This window comes from Daphnia pulex, chromosome 1 (assembly GCF_021134715.1).
Source record: "Daphnia pulex isolate KAP4 chromosome 1, ASM2113471v1".
Lineage (NCBI taxonomy): Eukaryota > Metazoa > Arthropoda > Branchiopoda > Diplostraca > Daphniidae > Daphnia > Daphnia pulex.
Window position 1 is genome coordinate 1,459,873 of NC_060017.1, and position 21,187 is coordinate 1,481,059.

Sequence of the window (21,187 nt, forward strand, 5' to 3'; positions counted from 1 at the left end):
CCGACAATCCGTGTGAGGGATAAATCAAAAGACACGAATTGATGGAAGTAAAGGAAAAGATGAAAAGTGGAGTCATCCATGTGCGAACAACCTGAAAAGGAGGAAATGATTGGTAGGGGAGAAAAGAAGAAGAAATTAGGCCAATGGAGACGCAACATATATCACAAGAGTTGCTGAGACAAATACGAGTCGCAACTGTGATCATTTATTTATACCTCCGTGAACAGGCATTGCAGCTCGTACTGTATGTAACAAAACCAACAACTCGTGTGTTGTAGCAGTAGTAGTAATGGGCCCCCCACTTGTGCGCCTACGTTACATACATTCTTTGCTGTCTCTTTTTTTTCCGGCCAGTTTCACAGAGCACTGCAAACAGACACACTTTTCTTCTTCTTCTTCTTCTTCTTCTTCTTTGTCGATTGCTGTATCAACGTTTTCCAAGACGCTCCTTCCGGCTCTATGTATCCGTCCTCTCTCGCCTGTTAGTATTGATCGTCCGGTCAAGAAGGATTCTCCCCTCCAGCTGTATCCCTCATCTCTTCACAGGATCGACGTACAGCCATAGGCGCTATTATGTGTCAATTGTGATCACGACCGGAAGTAGTCGATTCACAAAGGGCCGTCCTATTGCGTAGTCTCTGTGTGTGACCCATATATATTTGATATGCCCAGTGGCATCGCTTCCAACATGACTGAAGCGCCGCGAACATGTAGGACTTGTGATGTTGGACGGCAGACAAGGGCTGGCTGCTCGACCCTGAAATCCCTTTCTGTTTTGATGTCATTGGCATTCTTCCGCCCCAGCGAGACAGTATATAATATACAGGAAGGATTGAAGGAATGCCAGAGTGGCCAGAGAAAAAAGCAACCCTTTGTCGGTGCCGAGTAGAGAAGCCCGGACTCAATGATCCGCGAGTGAAACAACATCTAGACTATTATTTGCTTGTATAGGCTACTCTCATCGGCTTTCCTGCAATATTAGTATTATATGACACAACTCAAGTGATGGCGCTTATATTGCATCTACAAAGTGAGGCTGCAATGTTGGAATAGCTGTCTGGTATTATTAGTTGGAACTGGCACTACAAAGCAGCGCAGACACAACACAACCCTGAAAGCGGTCGGCATTGATCCACCTCGCTCGTCTCCGTGTGGATGGCCAATCCTGACTGAATGTTGACTTTGCTTAAATGTTGGATATGTGGCACAGTTGTTTTGCGGTGGGCTTCAACGGCCCCTTTGCGCACTTTATGGCTTTGTGATGTCGTCGGTCTGCCCGCTCTGGTCTACAGTATATATATCTATTTTCTTGATGAATTTTTTCTAAGTTATTTGCATACGTCGTTTTCATCATCTGGTGAGACTCACGAACCGGTTGTTCATCTTTTCTTTCTTTCGGGGGGGATTCACTAAAGTTGATGGCGTGCAATGGCCAACGGCGTGCGGGAAATAGGTAACAAAAAGATCTGGAGTACGTAACTTTCAGAGGAAGAAGAAAAGTTTGGGGAGTGATGGGATCTCGTTTGATGACCTCAGTCGTGCTGTTGATGACTATTGATCCTCACCAACCAAACTGCCGTTGGGTGTTGTTCGCTTTCTTTCGTGAACCTTTCTTCATTCGGCAGTTATTAGATTTCGCTTTTGTTGTTTGCCCACTGTGGAATCCTCGTTACGTAACGGATCCTCGTCTGAGTGCCGTCTCAGTTCGTGGTAATGTCGACCGCACGGAACTGCGCGTTATTTTTTCCATAAATGCCAACAAGATTATGCGAATCGTATTGCATTTCACGTTTTACATATGGAGTGCACACCTACGCTGCCAATGTACCACTTGGGGAGGAGCAGCGGGAGCTGGTAAAGTGGAATGACGGGCAATGCACTTTGAAATAAATTGCGAAAGTCAATAATAATCCCTTTGACTTGAATGCACTACGAATACTTTTATACTTATTCCCTAATGGTAGCAACTTTAGTGCTGTCACTCGCCGGCAATCCCGTCGTCGTAGCTTTGCATTGGCTAATGCAACTAGACCCAGACATTCTGCACAAGTTGGAAATGGAATGCGACAAGTTTTTCCTGCCCCGTCGAAATTCTATTACATCCGACAAGGGGTCATGAATTTCATGATAAGGCCAAAAGAAGAAATGAGACAGACAATTTATGCTGCTGACGGCCTGTCGTGTGTCGCAAGTTGTTTGTATTCATCTGTCTCAAGTCTTGAGTTGGCGATCAATTGTCGGCTGTTGGCATCAAAGAACTAATTTACCTACAGTAGTTTTATTTCCTTTTCGTCAAGTGGCCAAACTCTTTTCAGCTATTCATGACAAGATCTCGTCATCCTCTTACTGAAAGGCACACACGTCGATTGCGCTTCTTGTTTCCTTATGACGGCATTGGCTAGACGAAGTGAAGAGGTGGTGGCAGCAACTGCGGAGAGACGTGCTGGTCAGGTCGACTGAACATTTCTCTGTGTCCGTCTGGCCGTCTTGAAAACAAGAAGCAAGAGTCTCTCCTGCGGATCGTGACATCTAATACACGTGAGAAGTGGCTCAGCTGCTGTTCACTTGACGAATCCTGAGCTTCTCCTACTACTGTCAACCAACTTGGACGTAATCAAGTTGCTTTTCTCCATTGCTGTTGCTGGTACCGTGACAGGACAAGACGAATAGCCCGAACGAGAACCGGGAAACTACATCCATCTGAATCAAAAATCGTAAATTAAGTTTACATCAAAGCTATAAATCTGCGATGGAAATCCAAAAGGGGGGTAGCAATAGAACTTGATGAAGGTTGGTGTGAGCAACCTAATTATACGTCTGCAAAAAGCTGGGCAACAACACTGAAATATGTCGGCGTATAGCCTCTAGGTGCATTATGATTGGACGTCTGCGTTTATCTTTTCCGTTTGTGACAGGAAATGACTTGATTAAAGTCTTCAAACAACAGTAAATTGGATTCGCAGAATGTCTATTATACGACGACCGAAAATATCCGACAACACGCAACTACATGTATATAATTCATGGCCCAGAGTTTATGTACACCCCCGTGAATATTAACTGCGCGCCTATTGGCTGTACAACATCAACGCACATATGGGGGAACCTATTCACATGTACTGCTGATGTATAGATGGATCCTTTAGTCTTTTTTTTTTATATCCGCATTGCCCGCAAGAACGGAAGGAGGAAATGTCTTTTGAGCCGCCAACCGCGTCCATATTAGACACCCTCCATAGAGAATATTAGATATAGGCTGCATGGGCGAGACGTGATAACAGCACACGAGTCTTGTGTGTATCATATCTCTACGTATATATTATAGACAAAAACTGCATAGCTGGCATATCATAGACAACACCGTTTTCATCCCTCCAGCGCTGCGTTCAACGAGATTCTCCGTGTACAGTATCCACAACAAAATGCTGTCGCCCTGTGTGGGTCTCACGCCTGCACCGGCAATGAGCTCTATTATGTATAGAAAGATGAGCAGAGAGAACATCCTTTTCTTCTTTTTCTTGCACCAAAGAACTTCCGAGAAAGAAAAGAAGTTTGTCGTCGTACAGTATACAGTCCATCACTTTTAAGGTGCGCTGTGCTTATCACCTTCGCTCCAGGCCTTTCTCCACGGTAGGCGGCAACAATCCTACTGGTTACTCATCCGGGTACTAGCGCCGTCTAACATGCCGCTGTTTTCTGGCTACTTATTCAATAAGAGCTTCTCCTCCCTCGCTTTGGTCGGGTTGCCGATTTCTATTGTTCAACTGCGGGACTGTTCTGGTTACCATGGCACCGTCTACCTTTGAGCGACGTAATATGCGTATATATATGTATAAATAGGTTAAGCATATTTGATATTAGGGAATGTGGGATATTGAATGTAAATACTAGTCTCAGCAGTGCCAGTCTCAACCGTGGAGGCGAATGGGGAACGCACGCTGAGCTTCTTGTTTGTATGAAACTCGACGGTTGCCGAGAGCAATGTTCAATATACACTAGACTGGAGATAGATATACACATCTCTCCTTGCTAACATCTGCTTTTATCGATCCCCATGCAATCCTGCGTCTTCCCTCTGTGTGTGGGATAGTCAACAACAACTATTGAATCATTTCTCGCTATTTTGCCACCGTACCTCAGTCCTCACCTTTCGCAGGAGAGGTCTCTGCATATTGTACATCTCTCAGCTTTCTTACATGCCCTTTGGCAATAAAAGAATAGCCGCTATCTCTCCATGCCCTTTACATATTAAATCAACAATTGCGTTGGAGGGAGAAGAAGAGTATTTCGTTGTTTCTTCCAGAGAAAGAGAAAAACAAGGTATAGAGCGAAATTGTATATCGTATCAGTCATCAATGGGTTAGGTGGAGTGCTTCTTCTCGGCTTACGTAATCTAGTGATGCATTCAATCAAGTAAAAGCTGATCCGTGTAGTACACGCGAGTGTATCGCGACTATCTATAAGACCAAAAGCCAACGCCTCTAGCACTAACAGGGTCTTGCTGATAATCGCATCAAAATCCGAGGAGTCGACTCGAGTCACCCAATCGGATCAGAGAGTATTATATCAGATTAGTTGCCAAATAAAGGCCGGAATGGATTGGGCAGAATAACGAAAAGGATCTTGCATTGTTAAAAGAATAAACCGGGGAATAACAAACAATAACAAGGGAGAAAATTTCACAGATGAAGATACTATAGAGAGAGGGAATAATACAAACCCGCTGTTGGCGGGTTCAGGTCGGATAGAGCGAGACCATTACTAAATCGCCGCATCTAAACTATTTATAGGTCCCCGCCTATCGAATGACGTTATTGTCGTACTGCAATGGAGTCCACGACCTTCAATTATTCGAGCCAAATGGAACCAATTTCAGCAGTGCCATTTCCATCGTCACCAGACCATCTCACCCAGCTTGACAACAGCCTCGCAAAGTATATTTTTTTATTTGTTTTATTTTAGAAAAGAAAATCACAATATTTATCCTTGATTCCCGTTTTTATTATTTACTGCAGGATGTGCAACAATAGCGACGGCTGTTCATCAGTGGTGACCTCGTCCAACGGCCATCAGCCGATAGACCAACAGCAACAACAACAACTTTACGACCATCTGTTACGAACGATTGCCATCTCGGTCCAGGCTGCCTGCATGCTGGTCGCTCTCCTCCTGGCCTTCCTGGTTTTCCGCTACCGCAAATACAAGGTACCTACCGCGCGTTACATGACGGCATTGTGTTTTACATTTGGCATTTTGCTCAAATGGGGAGTCAATATGAAGAAGTTTCCTGGACTAGCTAATATAGCTAGCACATTACTCGCATCATCACCATCAAATATAGCTTGTGGCGCCTTGACAACGGCTGAAACTTTTATGATTGGTATAACACATGATTGTGTGCTGCCGTTTCCCGATTGTTGATTCTCGGTCCGCCTATTCCGTTTTGTATATTCCCCACGTTATTGACAACCGACAACCATCAGAGTGTGTAGAAATATATGAGAGTCCCCCCTCTCCCCTCTCTCGGTGATTGTCATCTCGAAAGAAAACCCGAACGAAATGGGATCTCATGAGCAAGTCCTTCCAGTGAGGTCGTCGTTCATTGGAGACGTCGATGACGCACATCCTCCTTTTTTTCCTAGTTTTTTCCTGGTATCCTTTCTCCTCCTGAGACTGGCATCACACCATTCTCTGTCCTTGTCGATCCGACCGGATTCTATTTAATAATATATACCTGTCCTCCTTGTATTCCTGAGATGGGGGTGGTCCATCTATTATTCACCGTCTTTACGTTTCACGTGTCGCACACCATTGATGTCGTATCATCTCGTTGATGGAATAGGCTATCGCCGGATCGGCTTGGATCCTCCTGGAATTGATGCTGGTCGGCGCCCTACTTCTCTACTCCATTGTACGTACACACATTTGTCTAGAGACGTTTTTTTGTGATCGGATTATTCCTCGCCATCGATTACCAATGACTTTGCTATTGACGAAATTAATAACCTGCGTCGTTATTCAATTAAAAAAGGTGGTGGTGCGCTACTTTGAATCTTCGGCTGATCTCTGCCTGTTGGAGCCCTGGCTACGTGAGCTCGGATTCACCTGTTGCTACGGCACCATTATCTTGAAAATCTACCGGTAAATATGATATATCTAAAGAATAAAAAAAAAAAAAAAAAACAGTTAACAATAATGATAAATGTCTCTTTAGACTTTTGGTTGAATTCCGGACGCGTAAAGCTCATCGCTGGGTGGTGCGTGAAAAGGATCTGCTCAAGTACTGGGCAGTGATGATCACATGCGTCAGTGTGTACTTGGCTTCCGGCACCATCTCGACGCTGGAGCACAGCGAGCACAGCGAACACTCGATCTGGAAAATGTGGGATTATCCCGGAGCACCTGCTGTTTCTGGCCCTCCCGTTATCCCCACAGATCCGTCATCGATCATGATCGATATGGCTGCCTACCCATCCGGATCTTTGCTGCCGGGAATCACATCTTCATCTTCGCGATCAACTCATCCGCAGCTCTTCCCCAAGAGCATCAAAGGAATCGGAGAGAGTAACAGCGGGAGGGTTGGCGTCAGAGTCCGCAATGACGGGCCACGAAGTACCAACGCTTCGTTCCTCTTGCAAAAGGCTCGTGTCCTACGACGTGGCACTGCACTTGGCGGATTCATCGATCCGTCGCAGTCTATCGGCGCCATGTCGTCCAACGACGACGCTCTTCTTCATCCTTCGGTCCACTCTGATAGGTCTCATGACAACAACAACACCAACACTGTCGAAGCGACAACACTACCCGAAGCCGTCATTAACGATTCCACCTATGCCAATCAGTCTGCTAACAATCAAACGACAAACAAGTCTGCTGCTGATGGCCCTCCTTGCGATTTGAACGTCGCATCTGATCACGGCAGTAACAGTTTGCTCTACGCCCGTTTCCAAGTCAACTCGGGCTCTTACTTTACCGTCTGTCGACAGCTCTGGTGGCATTACGTCAACATGGCAGGTAAAAATAAAAATAAAAAAATTTTAACAAATTTGAAGAAACCCAGAGACGAACTCACCGTCAGAGCTATTTTAAGAAAATTAAACGAAACAAAGTGACTTGTTGTTTGTGTTTAAACTTTCAAGAGTTTGTTTTACACTCGAGTGGTTGACTGTGTTAACTGTTGGCTGATGAATGCCAGTTATTTTCAACTGATCATGATCAGGAAAAGCCATTTGTATATCTTGTTTACATTTCCAGAGAAATACCCGCCTTTGTGATGATGAGATCCATATTGCTTTGGTTCTGTGAGGAGCGTCTCGGTTCATTAAGAAATGAACAAAGCCCAGGCCTGCATTCCACATTCACAAAGAATAGAATACGAGTAGTAGTTCACGCACACAGTAGGTCGCATAGAGAAATAGGAGAGATGAACCCGTACATATTTTAGATGCAGTGTAATTGAATGGAACCCAACAGTACCGGTCGTACGTGTCTCGCCTACATCCAGCAACTATAAAAATCGTAATCTTCCTTTCTTTGAATGCTGCAGGCGAATTCCTGTTCCTCCTGTGCGGCTTGTACATAAGTTCCAGCGCGAGGAATGCGGCCAGTCACCATGGCGAGAAACTCTGGTAACTACTACATTTATTCTGGTCTCGGAGATGATTTATTGGATTTCTATTGTCCCATCAGTCTTTTCCTGGCCATCCTGGTCGAATTCTGCGCCTCGGTCGCCTACACTGTACTCAGTCGCATCGCCTGGATCACCGATTACCCGGATCATCTTTTCCTGTTGGAATTTGCCCGCAGTCAGTTAGCTACGACATTAGTTCTCATCATCATCTTCGGCCCAAAAGTAATTCAATAAAACCAAACCAGATATAAAATGTAATTTTTAAATTTAAATGTTTGATAGATCTTCTTCATCTGCCGTCAATCATCCAACAAAGATCTTCAGCGGATGCAGCATCAGACTAGTCAGATCGAGTGCGGCGTTGGTGTCGCCGGTGACATTCTCGATCGCGGCCAATCTGTTCCGGTTGGAGACTTTAAAAACAATCCGGCTGGGGACGGCGCTGGAACCGACGCTCCGGCCATGATCTCGGCTAACGGCGAGGTCGATCTCGGCAACGTAGACCTTTCCCAAATGGATCCTGAAGTCATTCGGGTAAATTATTATCCACTGAAATTCCCGTTTTCATTCTGTTTTATTTGCCTGTCCAATGTCATTAACAGGAAGAGCTCAAAAGGGTCTACACTCAGTTGCACGTCCTCAAGATGAAGACACTACGAAAAGATAATCCGCACATCAGCAAACGACGAGGTGGTCGGAAACCTCCTCATCGACGATTCTCTCTTCAGGTTAGAAATTTCACATCGACATTTGTTTCTTAAAAATGATCCCACGTAGCGTTGACGACGGTGATGCATTCGCTAACTCTCGTAATGCTAATTTTTTTTATGAATTTCTTTTCATGGACGAATGATGATGTAACCGTCTTTTTCCTTGTGAACAGAGAAGTCGAGTTCAACGAGAAAAGGTAAGACGAAATGTGGAATATACACTTAAAATTTATACATGACTGTTTGGGTTATGGGAGAGTTATATCAGCAAAACTTTTCGTAGCTATATTCGGCTACTATAACTCGCATTTTTTTCTACTCTTCCTTCGAGCCTTTGATCAGCTTAAGCGCGATCCTATTATATGATAAAATTCCCTCATACAATTCAGACTGAGCTGCGTACTACCTCGTGTACGTTCGTAATTTCTGAGTCTCCAAATCCTTGCAATGGATTTTCGTGGCCATCTATGTATGGCAAAGGAGTATGCGTAGGGGGATACATCACTGAAGGGGGTCTTTCATCAATTTCCCTAATATTACAGCTTTTTCAAAAGTTAACTTTAATTCCGAAAGACGTTACGGGTGGTTTTTTTGGGGGGTGGGAGATGACGTAGGCGGGTCCTATCTCCCGTCGATCGAATGAGCGTATGTATATGGATGGGCTTTACATTATAAATAAATAGAGAGGAAAAGAGGCACTTTATCACCGTCAGATCGATTATCGATAGCGCGTGTCGTGTGTTGCCGATGCCCTCGTCGATATTTTCCGACAATCTCCATTGATCGTGTTCCTGATTTCCTCTCAACAGAGCAAAAATAGCGGCAGAGCCGTGAGGAAGCCGGAAAACGTCGAAGAGACCGGTGTTGAAGAATCCGTTTGCAGCATCGACGGACCCAGTGGCGTCCACCACCAACCGCCTCCACAACTGGCGCAATCGACACAGCAACAACAATCGAATCCAGCCGATTCTACCGACTTATTGGCATCCGAAATCAATCCCCTTCCCATGGTGTCCGCCAGCACCAAAGCTGTTTCCAAATTTTGATGAAATCAACCAAAGTTGATGACACAAATTGGTCACTTTGATTCGGACGACACAGGCCAGAATGTCTAGGACGTAACTAGATTGGCTTACTCCGTATTTACTTATTTATTTAGTCCTGATTCCAACCGTTCCCTTATGTACATATACTGCGACTACGAATGGAAAAAGATCCAAACATACAAGTACCATATAATACTCATTTCATTTAGTCATCGCTTTTTTTTTGGTAATATCGTTAAATTAACTCTTTCACTTCCTCTCTCACTTTCATTCTTATTTCGATACATTTTTATGGTCTTGCTGGTTCTACCTCGTTTTTTCTTTGTTCGGACTTCTCCAATTGTACTGTTTCATCAAAACAAATTGTTTCTCTCAGTGACACCATTAATTATAATAATGATTTAGTCGATGATGTTTATTTGATTTGTTTGATTGCCAAGACTTGTTTCAGTGTAACATCTCTATAATACTCGACGTATAATCGGTGATATATTATTACACCATGACCCACCAATCGTTTCGATTACGGCATCTCACTGATAACTTTCTTGTTCAAAATATTTAGTAAATGTGTGTACTATAATCCAGGATGTAATCAATCCATTCGCTGGCGTATTCATTCGCACACAGTCAAAGGGATCGGTTTCTCGTCGATATCCTTTCGTTGTGCTGATCAACGAAGAACAAGAACCTAGATTGATGAATATGCTCTTTCGATGAAAGAAAAAAAAAATATGACGGCTGTGTAATTCAAAAAGGGACTTAAAATAAAGAAGAGAGAAAGTTTCAACGAGCTCTCGATATAAATAATCTTTTTTTTTCTCTCTTTCATCAACTTCTATCTTCTTCGTACCTCCTTTTATATGCGGATAAAAGTTCCATAAAACCACGGTATACATTATAGGCTGTTATGCGAGTGTGTGAAGGCTGCTGTGAAAGTTGGAAAAGAGGACATAATGTTATCGCGGATGATGATTCGATTTCTCTTTTGTGGAACTTTATTCCTAGCTTCTGGATATAATGAGATAACTGATTCAACGCCAACAGTGTGTTTGTGCAGGGGGGCCACATCATCAACACGACCTCATCGTGTAGTGTAACAGGATCAATACTACGTATACGGTACGACATATGAAAAGAATAAAGCTGAAAGTCAACCCACGTGAACACGCTGAAGTCGTTTCTATGCTATAGCTGTTGTTTGGAACTTGGAAGCGCTTATTAAGAAGTGAAGAACCCTATTGCGTGTTTATGCGGTTGGCTAGAGTCGCGCAGCAATAATGAAGGTGAAACGGATAAAAAGATATTTCTTAACGGCTTTGTCTCTACAACTGTTATCTTATACACTTGGGACGGAACGCATTGCTTCAGTTTTTGTGCATGTCGTAAGAAGAGAAATCCATTAATAAATTGGCAAACTGCCCTTCCAGTGTGGATGAATATTCCACTTCGTTCAAAATGTCAAAAAGATCGTTCATCACCTTCTTCTATTTAGTACTATAAAGGAAGCTTCGCGCAAGAAAGCGGATTCATTCTGTTTGGTACGAAATGATTTGGGAATTCCCGAATATTATATTCCGGTTATATTCCCAGGCCAACCATACATTGACTCTTTTTTGTTGTTTAAGTATATACTCGTGTATACCTATTTGTATAGAAGCAAACATACTGCCCATGGGCCCCATAAACACACTGCCAACCGACACTATCACAGTAAAATATAGCACTGATGTTGAGATATCACTTGCCAGAGGTACCTACCATTGTTAAGTTTATTGCGTTTTCCCCATTATTATGCAAAAATCACTGAATCAAATGATGCCATCGAATTCATTAAATAATCAAGTTTTCCGGAGAAAGCATTTAATACAGGAAGCAAGTATTTCTGTATGTGGTATCGCTAGATTGAAAATTAAATTTTTCCGTATTTTTCAAATTGTTCTCGAATAAAATTGCGATATTGCCTATCTGCTTGAGTTGACCAGAGCCAGGGTAAGTTCACCCATACTCTGCTAATTGTTAGACGACAGCCTAGCTATTCAGTTTTTGTCCGCGGTCGTGAATTGCGACCAATTGTGACATTCAGGCTAAATAAGAGAGAAAGGGGGAAATTCAGGGGCTTAGTTGACAAGTAAGTTATCCGAGCAATCGCGATTCCATAAGCATACACGGGAAATTTAGTTCGAACTGGCTGAAATCGCGCAACACTGTTGTGAGGGCTCTATTCACACGGAAAAGGGTGTCACATAAAACTTTTTTTTTGTACACCCGAATTTGTAAGCAAAATTAAGTAAAAATTCAAGGGACACGGGGAAGGGCTATATAAAATTATAATATAAAATCTAAAAATCCATATGAATTATATATACCCGAAAATGCGTGTGTGTGAAGCACGTAATCAGTAGGGAAACGGGGAACGACTAATTGCCTTGTTAACCCGTACGGCCTGACCCCTACCGGCATGCAGAAGCATCGCTTCGGACGATTCCTCTCGGGCTTATGGAGCCGATCGCCGTCTTTACTTCGTAGTCTATGGTTAAAGTAACCCTTATTTTACAGACAGAAGTAACAAAAGAAGAAACAGATGTTGAAAAATGTCTTCAGAAAATATGTCAAGAGATCAAAGCAAGCTACATCAATTGTTGGGGATCCACTTTGTACCACAAAGGAGATTTGCCCTTTCAAATTAATCATGTTCCTGACTCATACACAGGATTTCGAAAAGATGTTGAAGAGAAGTTGAGAATCCGTCCAGAAATTTCAATGCCAGACAAGATGAAGCAAGTTCCTACTTTTCCACATGAAATTCCTTGGGGGAACCTCCCCACAATTGAAGCACTAAATTCTACTAAACCAATCCCAAATTCATCATCAGCTTTCCCTTTCAATGGAGGTGAAACTGCTGCATTACTCAGACTACAATCTTACCTTTGGGATACAAATGTTGTGGCACAATATAAAGAAACAAGAAATGGACACATTGGATCAGACTTCTCAACCAAGTTCAGGTTAGGTAATCATTTTTTAATATTAATAATTTATTTATTAATCCTTCCTTTTCAAATTAGTCCTTGGCTGGCTCATGGATGCCTTAGTCCAAGAAGAATTCACTGGGAACTTGAAAAGTACGAGCTGCAAAGAACTAAGAACCAATCGACTTATTGGGTTCGTTTCGAGCTACTTTGGCGAGACTATTTCAAATTCGTTTCAATGAAATATGGCGACAGGATATTTTACCCAAATGGAATGAAAGGCAGACGTCAACAGTGGAAGAAGGGCATGGAACTCTTTAAAGCATTACAAAGTGCGATTTTTGGAATCTACTTGTTGCTATATTTAATTAAATAAACTAAAATTAAGCTTTTATCTTAATCTCCTATAATGGGAAAAACAGGAGTACCGTTTGTAGATGCAAACATGCGTTAACTGTTGGCAACCGGCTGAATGTCTAATCGAGGACGGTAGAATGGGGCTTCGTTTCTAGTCAAGGATTTACTTCTAGATTGGCGTTTAGGTGCGGAGTGGTTTGAACCGTTGCTTTTAGATCACGACATTTGCAGTAATTATGGAAATTGGAACTACGTAGCAGGTACTAAATAACGTAATTATTTTCTGAGGAATGTTGTATAGTACTAAAGAAGTGGAAGTTAACAAAATATTTTTTGTACATCAAAAGCTTTTACCGACATAACCACATCGATTGGAAAAAGTGGGAGCTTTACCGACTGCTCATAGAAACAAAAGTCTGTACGAATCTGGACACGGAAGAAAGTGTATTTCTTGACGGACCGAGTCTCCACCAATGGATTTCACAATGCAGACGACATTTTAGTCAACTAATGGTGAGCCTTCTTCTTTTTATTTTTCTTCTTCTTATTTTTCTTCTTTTTATTTTTCTTCTGTTTCTTCATTCTTGGTTCGGGGCAATTTTGGATTTTGTGCCCTTCTTTTTTACAATTAATACATCTAAGCCGTTTTTTGCCTTTCTCTTCGACTAAAAACAGGAACCCAAGCTGGACTTACAGTGGAAAGGGTATGAACAAAATAAGGCTGACGTTCGTCTGACTCATCTTCGCTGAACTCAGCTGATCCCGCTTCGGATATTTGAAATGATGGTGTAGGTGAAGATTGCTGACATGGAGAGTTCTCACAGTTTTCAAGTTCATCACCTTCTCCATTGATGCTTTCAGAGTAATGTAGATGTAGTGAGGATGCTGGTGAAGAATGTTGGCCATGAGAAGACGTAGCAGGAGAAGATTGTTGGCCATAACAATGAGACGATGAAGCTGGTGAACAATGTTGGCCATAACACACAGAAGAAGATGCTGGTGAAGAATTCACATTTTGAAGCGATGGAGGCTGCAAAACTTCATCAGCTAAATCTTCATCAGATTCTTCTGGCTCGGTGGCTCCACAGTGAACGGATGGGTTAACTCCAACTCAACTGGTGCACGTTTGGATTTTTTGAAGCTGTAACATGTAAGGTAATATATTAGCTGTTGTCAAATTAAAAAAAAAACTTACTCTTTCAAGAATTTTTTCATTACGTCAGGACATCCATTGCCAACATCTCTGTAAAAAGTCCATGAGGTTTCTTCATACCCCATCCACTTCAGAAGGTACCATGGTCTTCCTTTTTCATCAAATCTGTAATATATAACCATGATGAAACTTTAATTTGATGAAACTTTAATAGAATTCTAATTGGAAAAACTTGGAAAAACTTACCCCATATCCAGAATTGCCTCAACTTCGTATTCCTCGTGATTATCCATTGTTTGTTTTGAATTTTTGAATGGAAAAAAACAAAACAAACTTTTGGTCTGAACTATATGAACAAATTGAACCATCGATGAACCATGTTGAATGAACAATAGAAGTTGGGATCAAATATGTGCGCCACTGGAAGATCGTGATACCAAGACAAGGAATAGCACGGGGCAAGTTGCTAGAATTGGCCGCATTGGTGCCATAGACCATGTGTCGCAGATTGATTTCATTTGTGGACCATATTCATCACATGGGTCACATTCTTCAGTTATAAGCGAAACATTTTCATACGATCCTAAATGGCCATCGTTTTGACAAAACACGCCGTGTGGCTCTTTGTTGATGCAAATTTTTGAAATAACCCCATTCTTAAATATTTTGTACCCACTTTCTCTTTTAGGTAGTGGGTATGATGGGGTAACGGACACTATATCAAAACAAATACATGTCCGATCACACAAAATTGAAGAAAACAACATAGTAACTTACATTTTTCCATGAAACTATTCATCATTCCCTCCTGATCTGGCGCTCCTGAGTTTTTGAAAGCTTTCGCCAAGAAAGAATCTAAATCCGTCTAAATCCATATCAATTGGACACGTAGTTTTGGTGTAGACATTTCTTCTACTTTGTTCAATAATGTTATCCATTCTAAGGAGAGAAAAAAATAACGATAATTCTTACTGCATTGATCGCGAAGACTGGACTGCAATTCTAGATTTCTAGATCGCTACCTTCTTTTTCCCACAAAAAAATGTCGTCCAATCCGTGAGCTCTTATTGGTTTTCCTTTTTCCAGTTGCCGCGGGGTTTTGACGGAAATTACATCTTTTAAGTTAACGATGACTAGCGTTACAAGCGATGAAATTGCAAACTACACCGGAATCGGAACAACACAAATATGCTAGGTTATTCACACCCAACAGAGCTTTTAGGTCAGTCATTTTCAAAAATCAATGAGTATTATTCAATTTGCTTTAACAAGCGATCCACGATTCAAGTAGACCGAAATCATGGAGGGGCTTTCCAGATCTAAATCCGGAAAAGGCCTTAAAAATATAAAAAAAATATAGGCATGTTTGTCTTCGCACGCCGGATTTACCTGCGTTTGCAGAATTACAAAATTCCCACCCGATTAGGAGTTATTTAGCTCTAAAGTTTGGGTTTTTTGAATTTTGTCAGAAAGTGGGGGGGCTTTGACATCCATTTTCGGAAAAGCGGGGGAGCTAGGGAAAAAACTAATTTTTTCAAAAGGTTTGTTGCATACTCAACCACCAAAATCCAAAAGGAATTTTCTTTCCGGATTTTATTGGTTGAGATATGACTGATTTAGTGAAAGGATAATTTAGCTGGTTTCCCTCCCTGACTTGCAGCCATTTTTTCGTACGGTCCGCTGCGCTCCTGGCGGAAGCCAGCAGAAGGTCTTATATATCGGCCTTCACATTAGACCCATTGCATTTATACAGGCCTTCATATATAGTGAACCCAGATTTCTTATTGGCCGATGTATAAGACCTTCTGCTGGCTTCCGCCAGGAGCGCAGCGGACCGTACGAAAAAATGGCTGCAAGTCAGGGAGGGAAACCAGCTAAATTATCCTTTCACTAAATCAGTCATATCTCAACCAATAAAATCCGGAAAGAAAATTCCTTTTGGATTTTGGTGGTTGAGTATGCAACAAACCTTTTGAAAAAATTAGTTTTTTCCCTAGCTCCCCCGCTTTTCCGAAAATGGATGTCAAAGCCCCCCCACTTTCTGACAAAATTCAAAAAACCCAAACTTTAGAGCTAAATAACTCCTAATCGGGTGGGAATTTTGTAATTCTGCAAACGCAGGTAAATCCGGCGTGCGAAGACAAACATGCCTATATTTTTTTTATATTTTTAAGGCCTTTTCCGGATTTAGATCTGGAAAGCCCCTCCATGATTTCGGTCTACTTGAATCGTGGATCGCTTGTTAATAAGACATTCTATCTCAAGTTCATGTGGATGATGAGCATGACAGCCCGATGACGGACATAATAGATAAAAAAAAATTGCGGATTTTTTAGCTAAAAAGTTGTTTTAACACAACACGGTTACCATGTTTCGATATTTGACCGCCTGGTGACTAGTTCTTGTGTGTCCCTCCTCCCTGTTGTGAGGATTTCGCTTTTTCGCTGCGAATAATAAAATTTTTTCACAACACACAGTAGCGAGATAGTGAGAGACTGAGAGTAGTCGAATTTCGTAATCCTTACATGTAAAAACTATTGCCTACATTCATACTATTGAAACTCTCTTCCTTCCTGTGGTCGTCATAAAGAAGTGTGTGTGTCATCAAGTTTTTGATTCCCATTGAACAGCATCAGTTATTTTATACCTTGTGTATAAAGTTTTGTTCGTGTCGGTAGACGCCTCTCGAAAAAATAACAGATTTTCTGCTATCTTTTTCCAGTCAGCCCCTCCATTAAATTTTGATTTTTTCTTTACTTTATTTTTACTCCCCCACACCAAGTCGAAAGAAAAAATTACGTGTAACATTTCCCGTATAATATCGATATACCCATCCAACCACCGTCTGATGTTCAAGTGACGTTTCAAAATACCACCCCTGGCTGCTGGGTCTTCCGTCTTGGTTGTGTGTTGTTTGGTGCATTCATTTTTATAACGACGTGTTTTGCATTCCGTAACACTTAAACCAACGGATGGAGGAATCGTCTTTTGATTTTTTCCTAGAATTTTTCAAGTTCAGAATTCACAAACAATTTCCTGGTTTTGGGGTATAGACCTTATTCCAATCAAAAGGTATGGGTCAAGCCGACCCCTTTGCGTCGCGTTGCAGTGTGAAGGGGTGCCGTGAACAGGAGATTTTATTTTGGCTCCCCCCATGTGGCATGGGACTAGGCTTGTCGGGTTAATCGTGCCCGAGGGAAGAATAGGGAGAAAAGGAAAGTCTGGTCCCCTCTTTTCTTCATTCTTTCCTTTCCTCCCTTCTTTCCTTTCCGCCCCCTCTTTGTTCTAGAAATCTCTAGAAGCGACCTTGGCTCCGCCGAGGTAGGTCGCAGCTTCTCTCTCTCTTGCCCTCTCTTTGCAGACGTCGCCTCGCCCGCATCACGGCAGGTTGACTATCTCTCGCTCTCTCAGTTTCCCCCTCTAGCTATTCAGTATTCAGTTTTACCCACTTACTTAACTGTATTCATTCTATGTTCTCAATACATGTTTGAAACAGGGGAATTCGGATCGGACCACAGGCGGGCGTATTTGACAGGCGTGACTGGCTCTTGCGGGTCGCGGTTAACGACTGTGTAAAAAAAGATAAAAAAGTTGCTCCATAAATGATTGGCTCAAAAAGAAAAGGGGATAACCGAGAGAGAAAGTGCTGGCCAGAGAGATTACCTGGAAAAGGATGAAGGGAGAAGAGTTTAGGGAGGTAGGGGTAGAGAGGTAGGGGGCGATTAGTCATAGTAGACTTCCGGGGTAGATTCAGATGTTGCAGAAACGAAAACGCCAACACACACAAACACACTAATACACACAAACTGAAGTAAGAAAAGACTATAGATAGAACAAGGGACTACAAATTTCAAAATTTTTCACATGATCTCAATGATTTCACATGATCACTTAAGGAAGGAACAACTTCATTACTGAATTGGATGGAATCCGGCATTGAGGACAAGGGAACTGAGGTGTTAATTTACTTAATTGCAGGGTGCATCCATGGCAGAGGGTGTAGTATACTTGATTGATTTTTAAACGTTTTGCATCAACAAAACCTTCTTGAGCCGTCAACTGTGTTTGGTGTGGCAATCATCGGGGGCTGGTATGGTATTAAAATCCTTGTCCAATATGAAGGCATATAAAGGTTTCATTGGTAGCTTGGGATAAACCAAACTGGATCCTTTAAAAATCATATGTTTCTAAATATTCTTTTCGTCAAAAAAGTTATAACCACCAAATTTCCGGACCGCCCGCTAGAAGGCGGGGGCATGCGGGGGCGAGAGACTGAGAGAGCACTTATTTTTGGAGAGCACGCTCTAATGCTAACTTTGGAGTTTGGAGCAGTTAATTTTTCTTGTTTTCCCCCTTTTGGCGTTCCATAGTTTTGAGCTCCCATAATATTTTTTTTTCCTAACTTTCACAATCATTAACAATATTATCCCATCATTTAGTCATGGACTACTTTAACTAAAGGACGGGACTCTTCGCCTATCTCGCCGTGTTAAAGCTAGTCGGGTGGGGTTTGTTCAGGAGATAATTAATGAAAAACATCAATAAATGCAGTTTTTTTCGCTGATTCCAACTGTGTTTATAATCTTATTTTAAAAAAACTAATTAATAAGGTATACTAATTTTACTTTCAGGAGTAGGGGTAAAAAGACAAAACACCGTGCCATCTAGCAGCCAAGCACCCTAAGCTCTCAAGAATATATGCCACAAGGTAAAAGAGAGTTAGGCAGCTATGTCAAAGCAATAGAGATAAGAGAGTGGTGTCTCTTTCTCTTGGTATGCACGAATGGGCATCTGCTTGGAGACTTCCAAGAGCTTAGGCGGTTTGGTTCCTAGATGGCATCGGTGTTTTGTCTTTTTTCAAATTTTCCGTAAAGTAATTTGCAATATCTCTATAACCGTACATTTTAGGTATAGGGACATTAGGTAAAACAATACATATTTTTAAATTTCGATTCCGATTCTCCCGGAAAATTTTTTACATGGCCGACATAGGAAAGGCCGAAGAGTCCCGTCCTTTAGTTAAAGTAGTCCATGGTCTGTGCCCTGTGGCTTTGGTTCGACAATCGACACTCGTTACTCGATAGTTGTTGCGCTGTTGTTTGTTTAGTTTTTGACCATGCCTCACGCGAAAACTGGTATTAAAACGTTATTAGAAACGTGCTTGGAAAATGTCACACGCAATATGGATGAATGGTGTTCACATTATGTTGAAACGTTCGGCAAAGAAAAGAAATTTTATCTCTATGTCATTGGACCTTTTGATCCTTTGCGTAAGTCAACAGCGATTCCAATTTATGAAAAATAGTTTTTTGTTAACTTTGTATTTCCAGCTTCCAAACTTTTGGCACAGATAATAAGCATACTGAGAGAAGAGAAACGATTAAAGAAACATTATCTGGAACTTCTAATAACCCAGCAACTCAGTGTTTTGGATCTGTCCAGAGAAGGGGATGAAGTTGCTTGTCATTTGCGCCTTGCATCAATAAGATGCTCAGTAAGATCAGAATATTTTGCTTTGCACTTTTTAGATGGCTGTTGAATTCAACCTGTATTTATTCTTGTTGCAGCACCTCAAATCTTTGAATTTGTCTGGTTGCCAGAAAATTTCCAAGCAAGTCTACCAGGAATTTCTTCCCACTTTTGAAAAGTTACAGGTAGTGGACATTTCAAATACTAACTCTGGTGACAGTTGCTTGTACATCTTTGGAGCATACTGTAAAGATTTACGGTAAGTTTTGGTTGCTGATTTTCTGTAAATATTAAAAAAAATTTATTTAAGCATTTCTCTTTTCTTTCAGAGAACTAAATGTAACAAGTTGCCCTGTGACAGATTCTGGTATCCAGGGATTGTGTCTCAGTATTGATGATCTTGGAAAGCAGTGTGATAGATTAGGACAATGTAAATTGCTTCAAAAGCTGTTGATCAGTTACACTAAAGTCACCAAAAAGGGCATTCAAATGGCTCTGGAAAACTTGCATACCTTGAAAGTCTTTGAATGCTGTTCCTCTGTTCAATCTTTGGCAGAAATGCATTTGTCGGCATTCGAACACCACCTTCCAGACATCCCAAAGTATTCTTTAATTGATTTGCATTGCACCAACGAGTCGTTTAATACGCCCTATAGAAGTGGAAGTTTAGGCCTCGCAGCGTCCCTGTGCTCATCTGTCATTAAAGTCCGGATTGTAACGCAAGAAGGATTGAGTGACATTGATCTTCTGGGTTTACTGTCTCTCGAAAATTTGCGCGAACTAAGCATAGGAGGGGGCGAAGAATGTCAGATTACGTTTGATGGTGGTGTAGCTCCTATTCTGGAAGGGTTGGGGAATTCATTAACTTCTCTGACACTAGCTGAACTCCCTTGCGTCAACATTCGAGCTATCGCCGAGTATTGTCCTAATTTGCGCTTTCTCTTCCTTGTAATGAATCATTCCTATTCTTTGGCTTGGCCAGAAGAAGAGAGGAAGCCGTTCACTTCCAAACCGATTAAAGTCGATCCCGTCTTGAAGAAACTCGAATCATTGCATCTAGTCTGTGTTTCTCATCTTTGGTCAACTTCTGTTATTCCGTCCGAAAGTTTTCCTTCCCTCTTGTCGTCGCCGGAACTCGTGCACCTCTATGTTAAAGATTGCGTTACGCTCACCGACAAAATTCTCCAGAAAGCAGCTCTTCTACATCAGTTTAGAAATCTGGAGCATTTGGAGCTAGAGCAATGCAACTCTGTTACTAAACAAGGGATTGATTCGTTGATGAACGAAAATAATCCTCTGAAAGTGATTAAATTGTGGGAGTGTCGATCACTAACGCGCCAAAATGTTTCCGATTGGAATAAATTAGCAAGTAAAAAGAAATGGAAAGTTTTGGTAGAATGGAGCTGAACTGTTTTCTCAAGTATTGCAAGTATTGCACCGTCATATTTCTCAAATCTTATCGTTTTATTGGATTTTGAAATGATTTTTATGACTGTATATGAAATTGAAAGCCTCACACGCCATTACTCTCATCACAGAATTTAACTATTGAAAATAAATTGCTATTACTTATTCCCTAACCAGAAAGTTTTTTACTTTTTTACTAGAGTAGTTATTTATTATGTCTCCTTGCTTAATCATGGTGGTTTCCCATTTTCCTAATAGATGGAAGCCATTTTGAATGGATTATTGAAGAAATCTAGCGACCAATTAGTCATTTTGTCTTCGTCTATTTTAATTCAATTTTTAATGTTTTATTTCTTAGATTGCAGAAGTCGGAAGATGACCTTTGCTTGTGATGTCATATGTTAATTAATTCTCTTTTATACGCCAGATTTCTGATTTCAATT

The 21,187-nt window shown here is 41.5% G+C and overlaps 3 protein-coding genes and 1 long non-coding RNA gene across 5 annotated transcripts in view; all 4 read left to right on the top strand.

Moving 5' to 3' along the window:
* Positions 1-10,180, top strand: part of LOC124192315 (probable G-protein coupled receptor 158) — a 51,966-nt gene extending 41,786 nt beyond the window's left edge. For both annotated transcript variants that reach the window (XM_046585540.1, XM_046585531.1), the window contains 11 exons: positions 4,791-4,934; positions 5,016-5,205; positions 5,843-5,911; positions 6,032-6,141; positions 6,215-7,014; positions 7,547-7,628; positions 7,690-7,852; positions 7,913-8,164; positions 8,233-8,358; positions 8,514-8,537; positions 9,150-10,180. In XM_046585540.1, coding sequence (XP_046441496.1) covers positions 4,828-4,934; positions 5,016-5,205; positions 5,843-5,911; positions 6,032-6,141; positions 6,215-7,014; positions 7,547-7,628; positions 7,690-7,852; positions 7,913-8,164; positions 8,233-8,358; positions 8,514-8,537; positions 9,150-9,386 — 2,160 coding nt within the window. In that variant the 5' untranslated portion in view covers positions 4,791-4,827 and the 3' untranslated portion in view covers positions 9,387-10,180. The remainder of the gene's footprint in view (positions 1-4,790; positions 4,935-5,015; positions 5,206-5,842; positions 5,912-6,031; positions 6,142-6,214; positions 7,015-7,546; positions 7,629-7,689; positions 7,853-7,912; positions 8,165-8,232; positions 8,359-8,513; positions 8,538-9,149) is intronic.
* A 1,537-nt stretch (positions 10,181-11,717) lies between these two features.
* Positions 11,718-12,812, top strand: LOC124192471 (cryptochrome DASH-like). The gene is made up of 3 exons (XM_046585771.1): positions 11,718-12,394; positions 12,455-12,690; positions 12,781-12,812. Exons 1-3 carry the CDS (start codon positions 11,919-11,921, stop codon positions 12,810-12,812), a joined length of 744 nt encoding a protein of 247 aa, XP_046441727.1. The 5' UTR covers positions 11,718-11,918.
* A 220-nt stretch (positions 12,813-13,032) lies between these two features.
* On the top strand, positions 13,033-15,085 carry LOC124188627. Its single transcript, XR_006872439.1, has 5 exons — positions 13,033-13,228; positions 13,391-13,503; positions 13,577-13,870; positions 13,939-14,005; positions 14,083-15,085. It is a non-coding gene; the product is annotated as an uncharacterized LOC124188627 (long non-coding RNA).
* Positions 15,086-18,224: 3,139 nt separating this feature from the next.
* On the top strand, positions 18,225-20,917 carry LOC124194697. Its single transcript, XM_046589028.1, has 5 exons — positions 18,225-18,307; positions 18,907-19,138; positions 19,199-19,362; positions 19,436-19,596; positions 19,667-20,917. The coding sequence occupies exons 2-5, from the start codon at positions 18,985-18,987 to the stop codon at positions 20,742-20,744; spliced, it is 1,557 nt and encodes a 518-aa protein (XP_046444984.1). The 5' UTR covers positions 18,225-18,307; positions 18,907-18,984; the 3' UTR covers positions 20,745-20,917.
* Positions 20,918-21,187: the final 270 nt, after the last annotated feature.

Bases quoted from the DNA above. Each gene is read 5' to 3' on its own strand.
- LOC124192471 (XM_046585771.1), top strand. From the start codon at position 11,919: ATGGTTAAAGTAACCCTTATTTTACAGACAGAAGTAACAAAAGAAGAA. The intron at 12,395-12,454 runs GTTAGGTAATCA...TTTTCAAATTAG, and splicing joins GACTTCTCAACCAAGTTCAG to TCCTTGGCTGGCTCATGGAT. The intron at 12,691-12,780 runs GTGCGATTTTTG...TGGGAAAAACAG, and splicing joins ACTCTTTAAAGCATTACAAA to GAGTACCGTTTGTAGATGCA.
- LOC124194697 (XM_046589028.1), top strand. From the start codon at position 18,985: ATGCCTCACGCGAAAACTGGTATTAAAACGTTATTAGAAACGTGCTTG. The intron at 19,363-19,435 runs GTAAGATCAGAA...TTCTTGTTGCAG, and splicing joins TTGCATCAATAAGATGCTCA to CACCTCAAATCTTTGAATTT. The intron at 19,597-19,666 runs GTAAGTTTTGGT...CTTTTCTTTCAG, and splicing joins GCATACTGTAAAGATTTACG to AGAACTAAATGTAACAAGTT.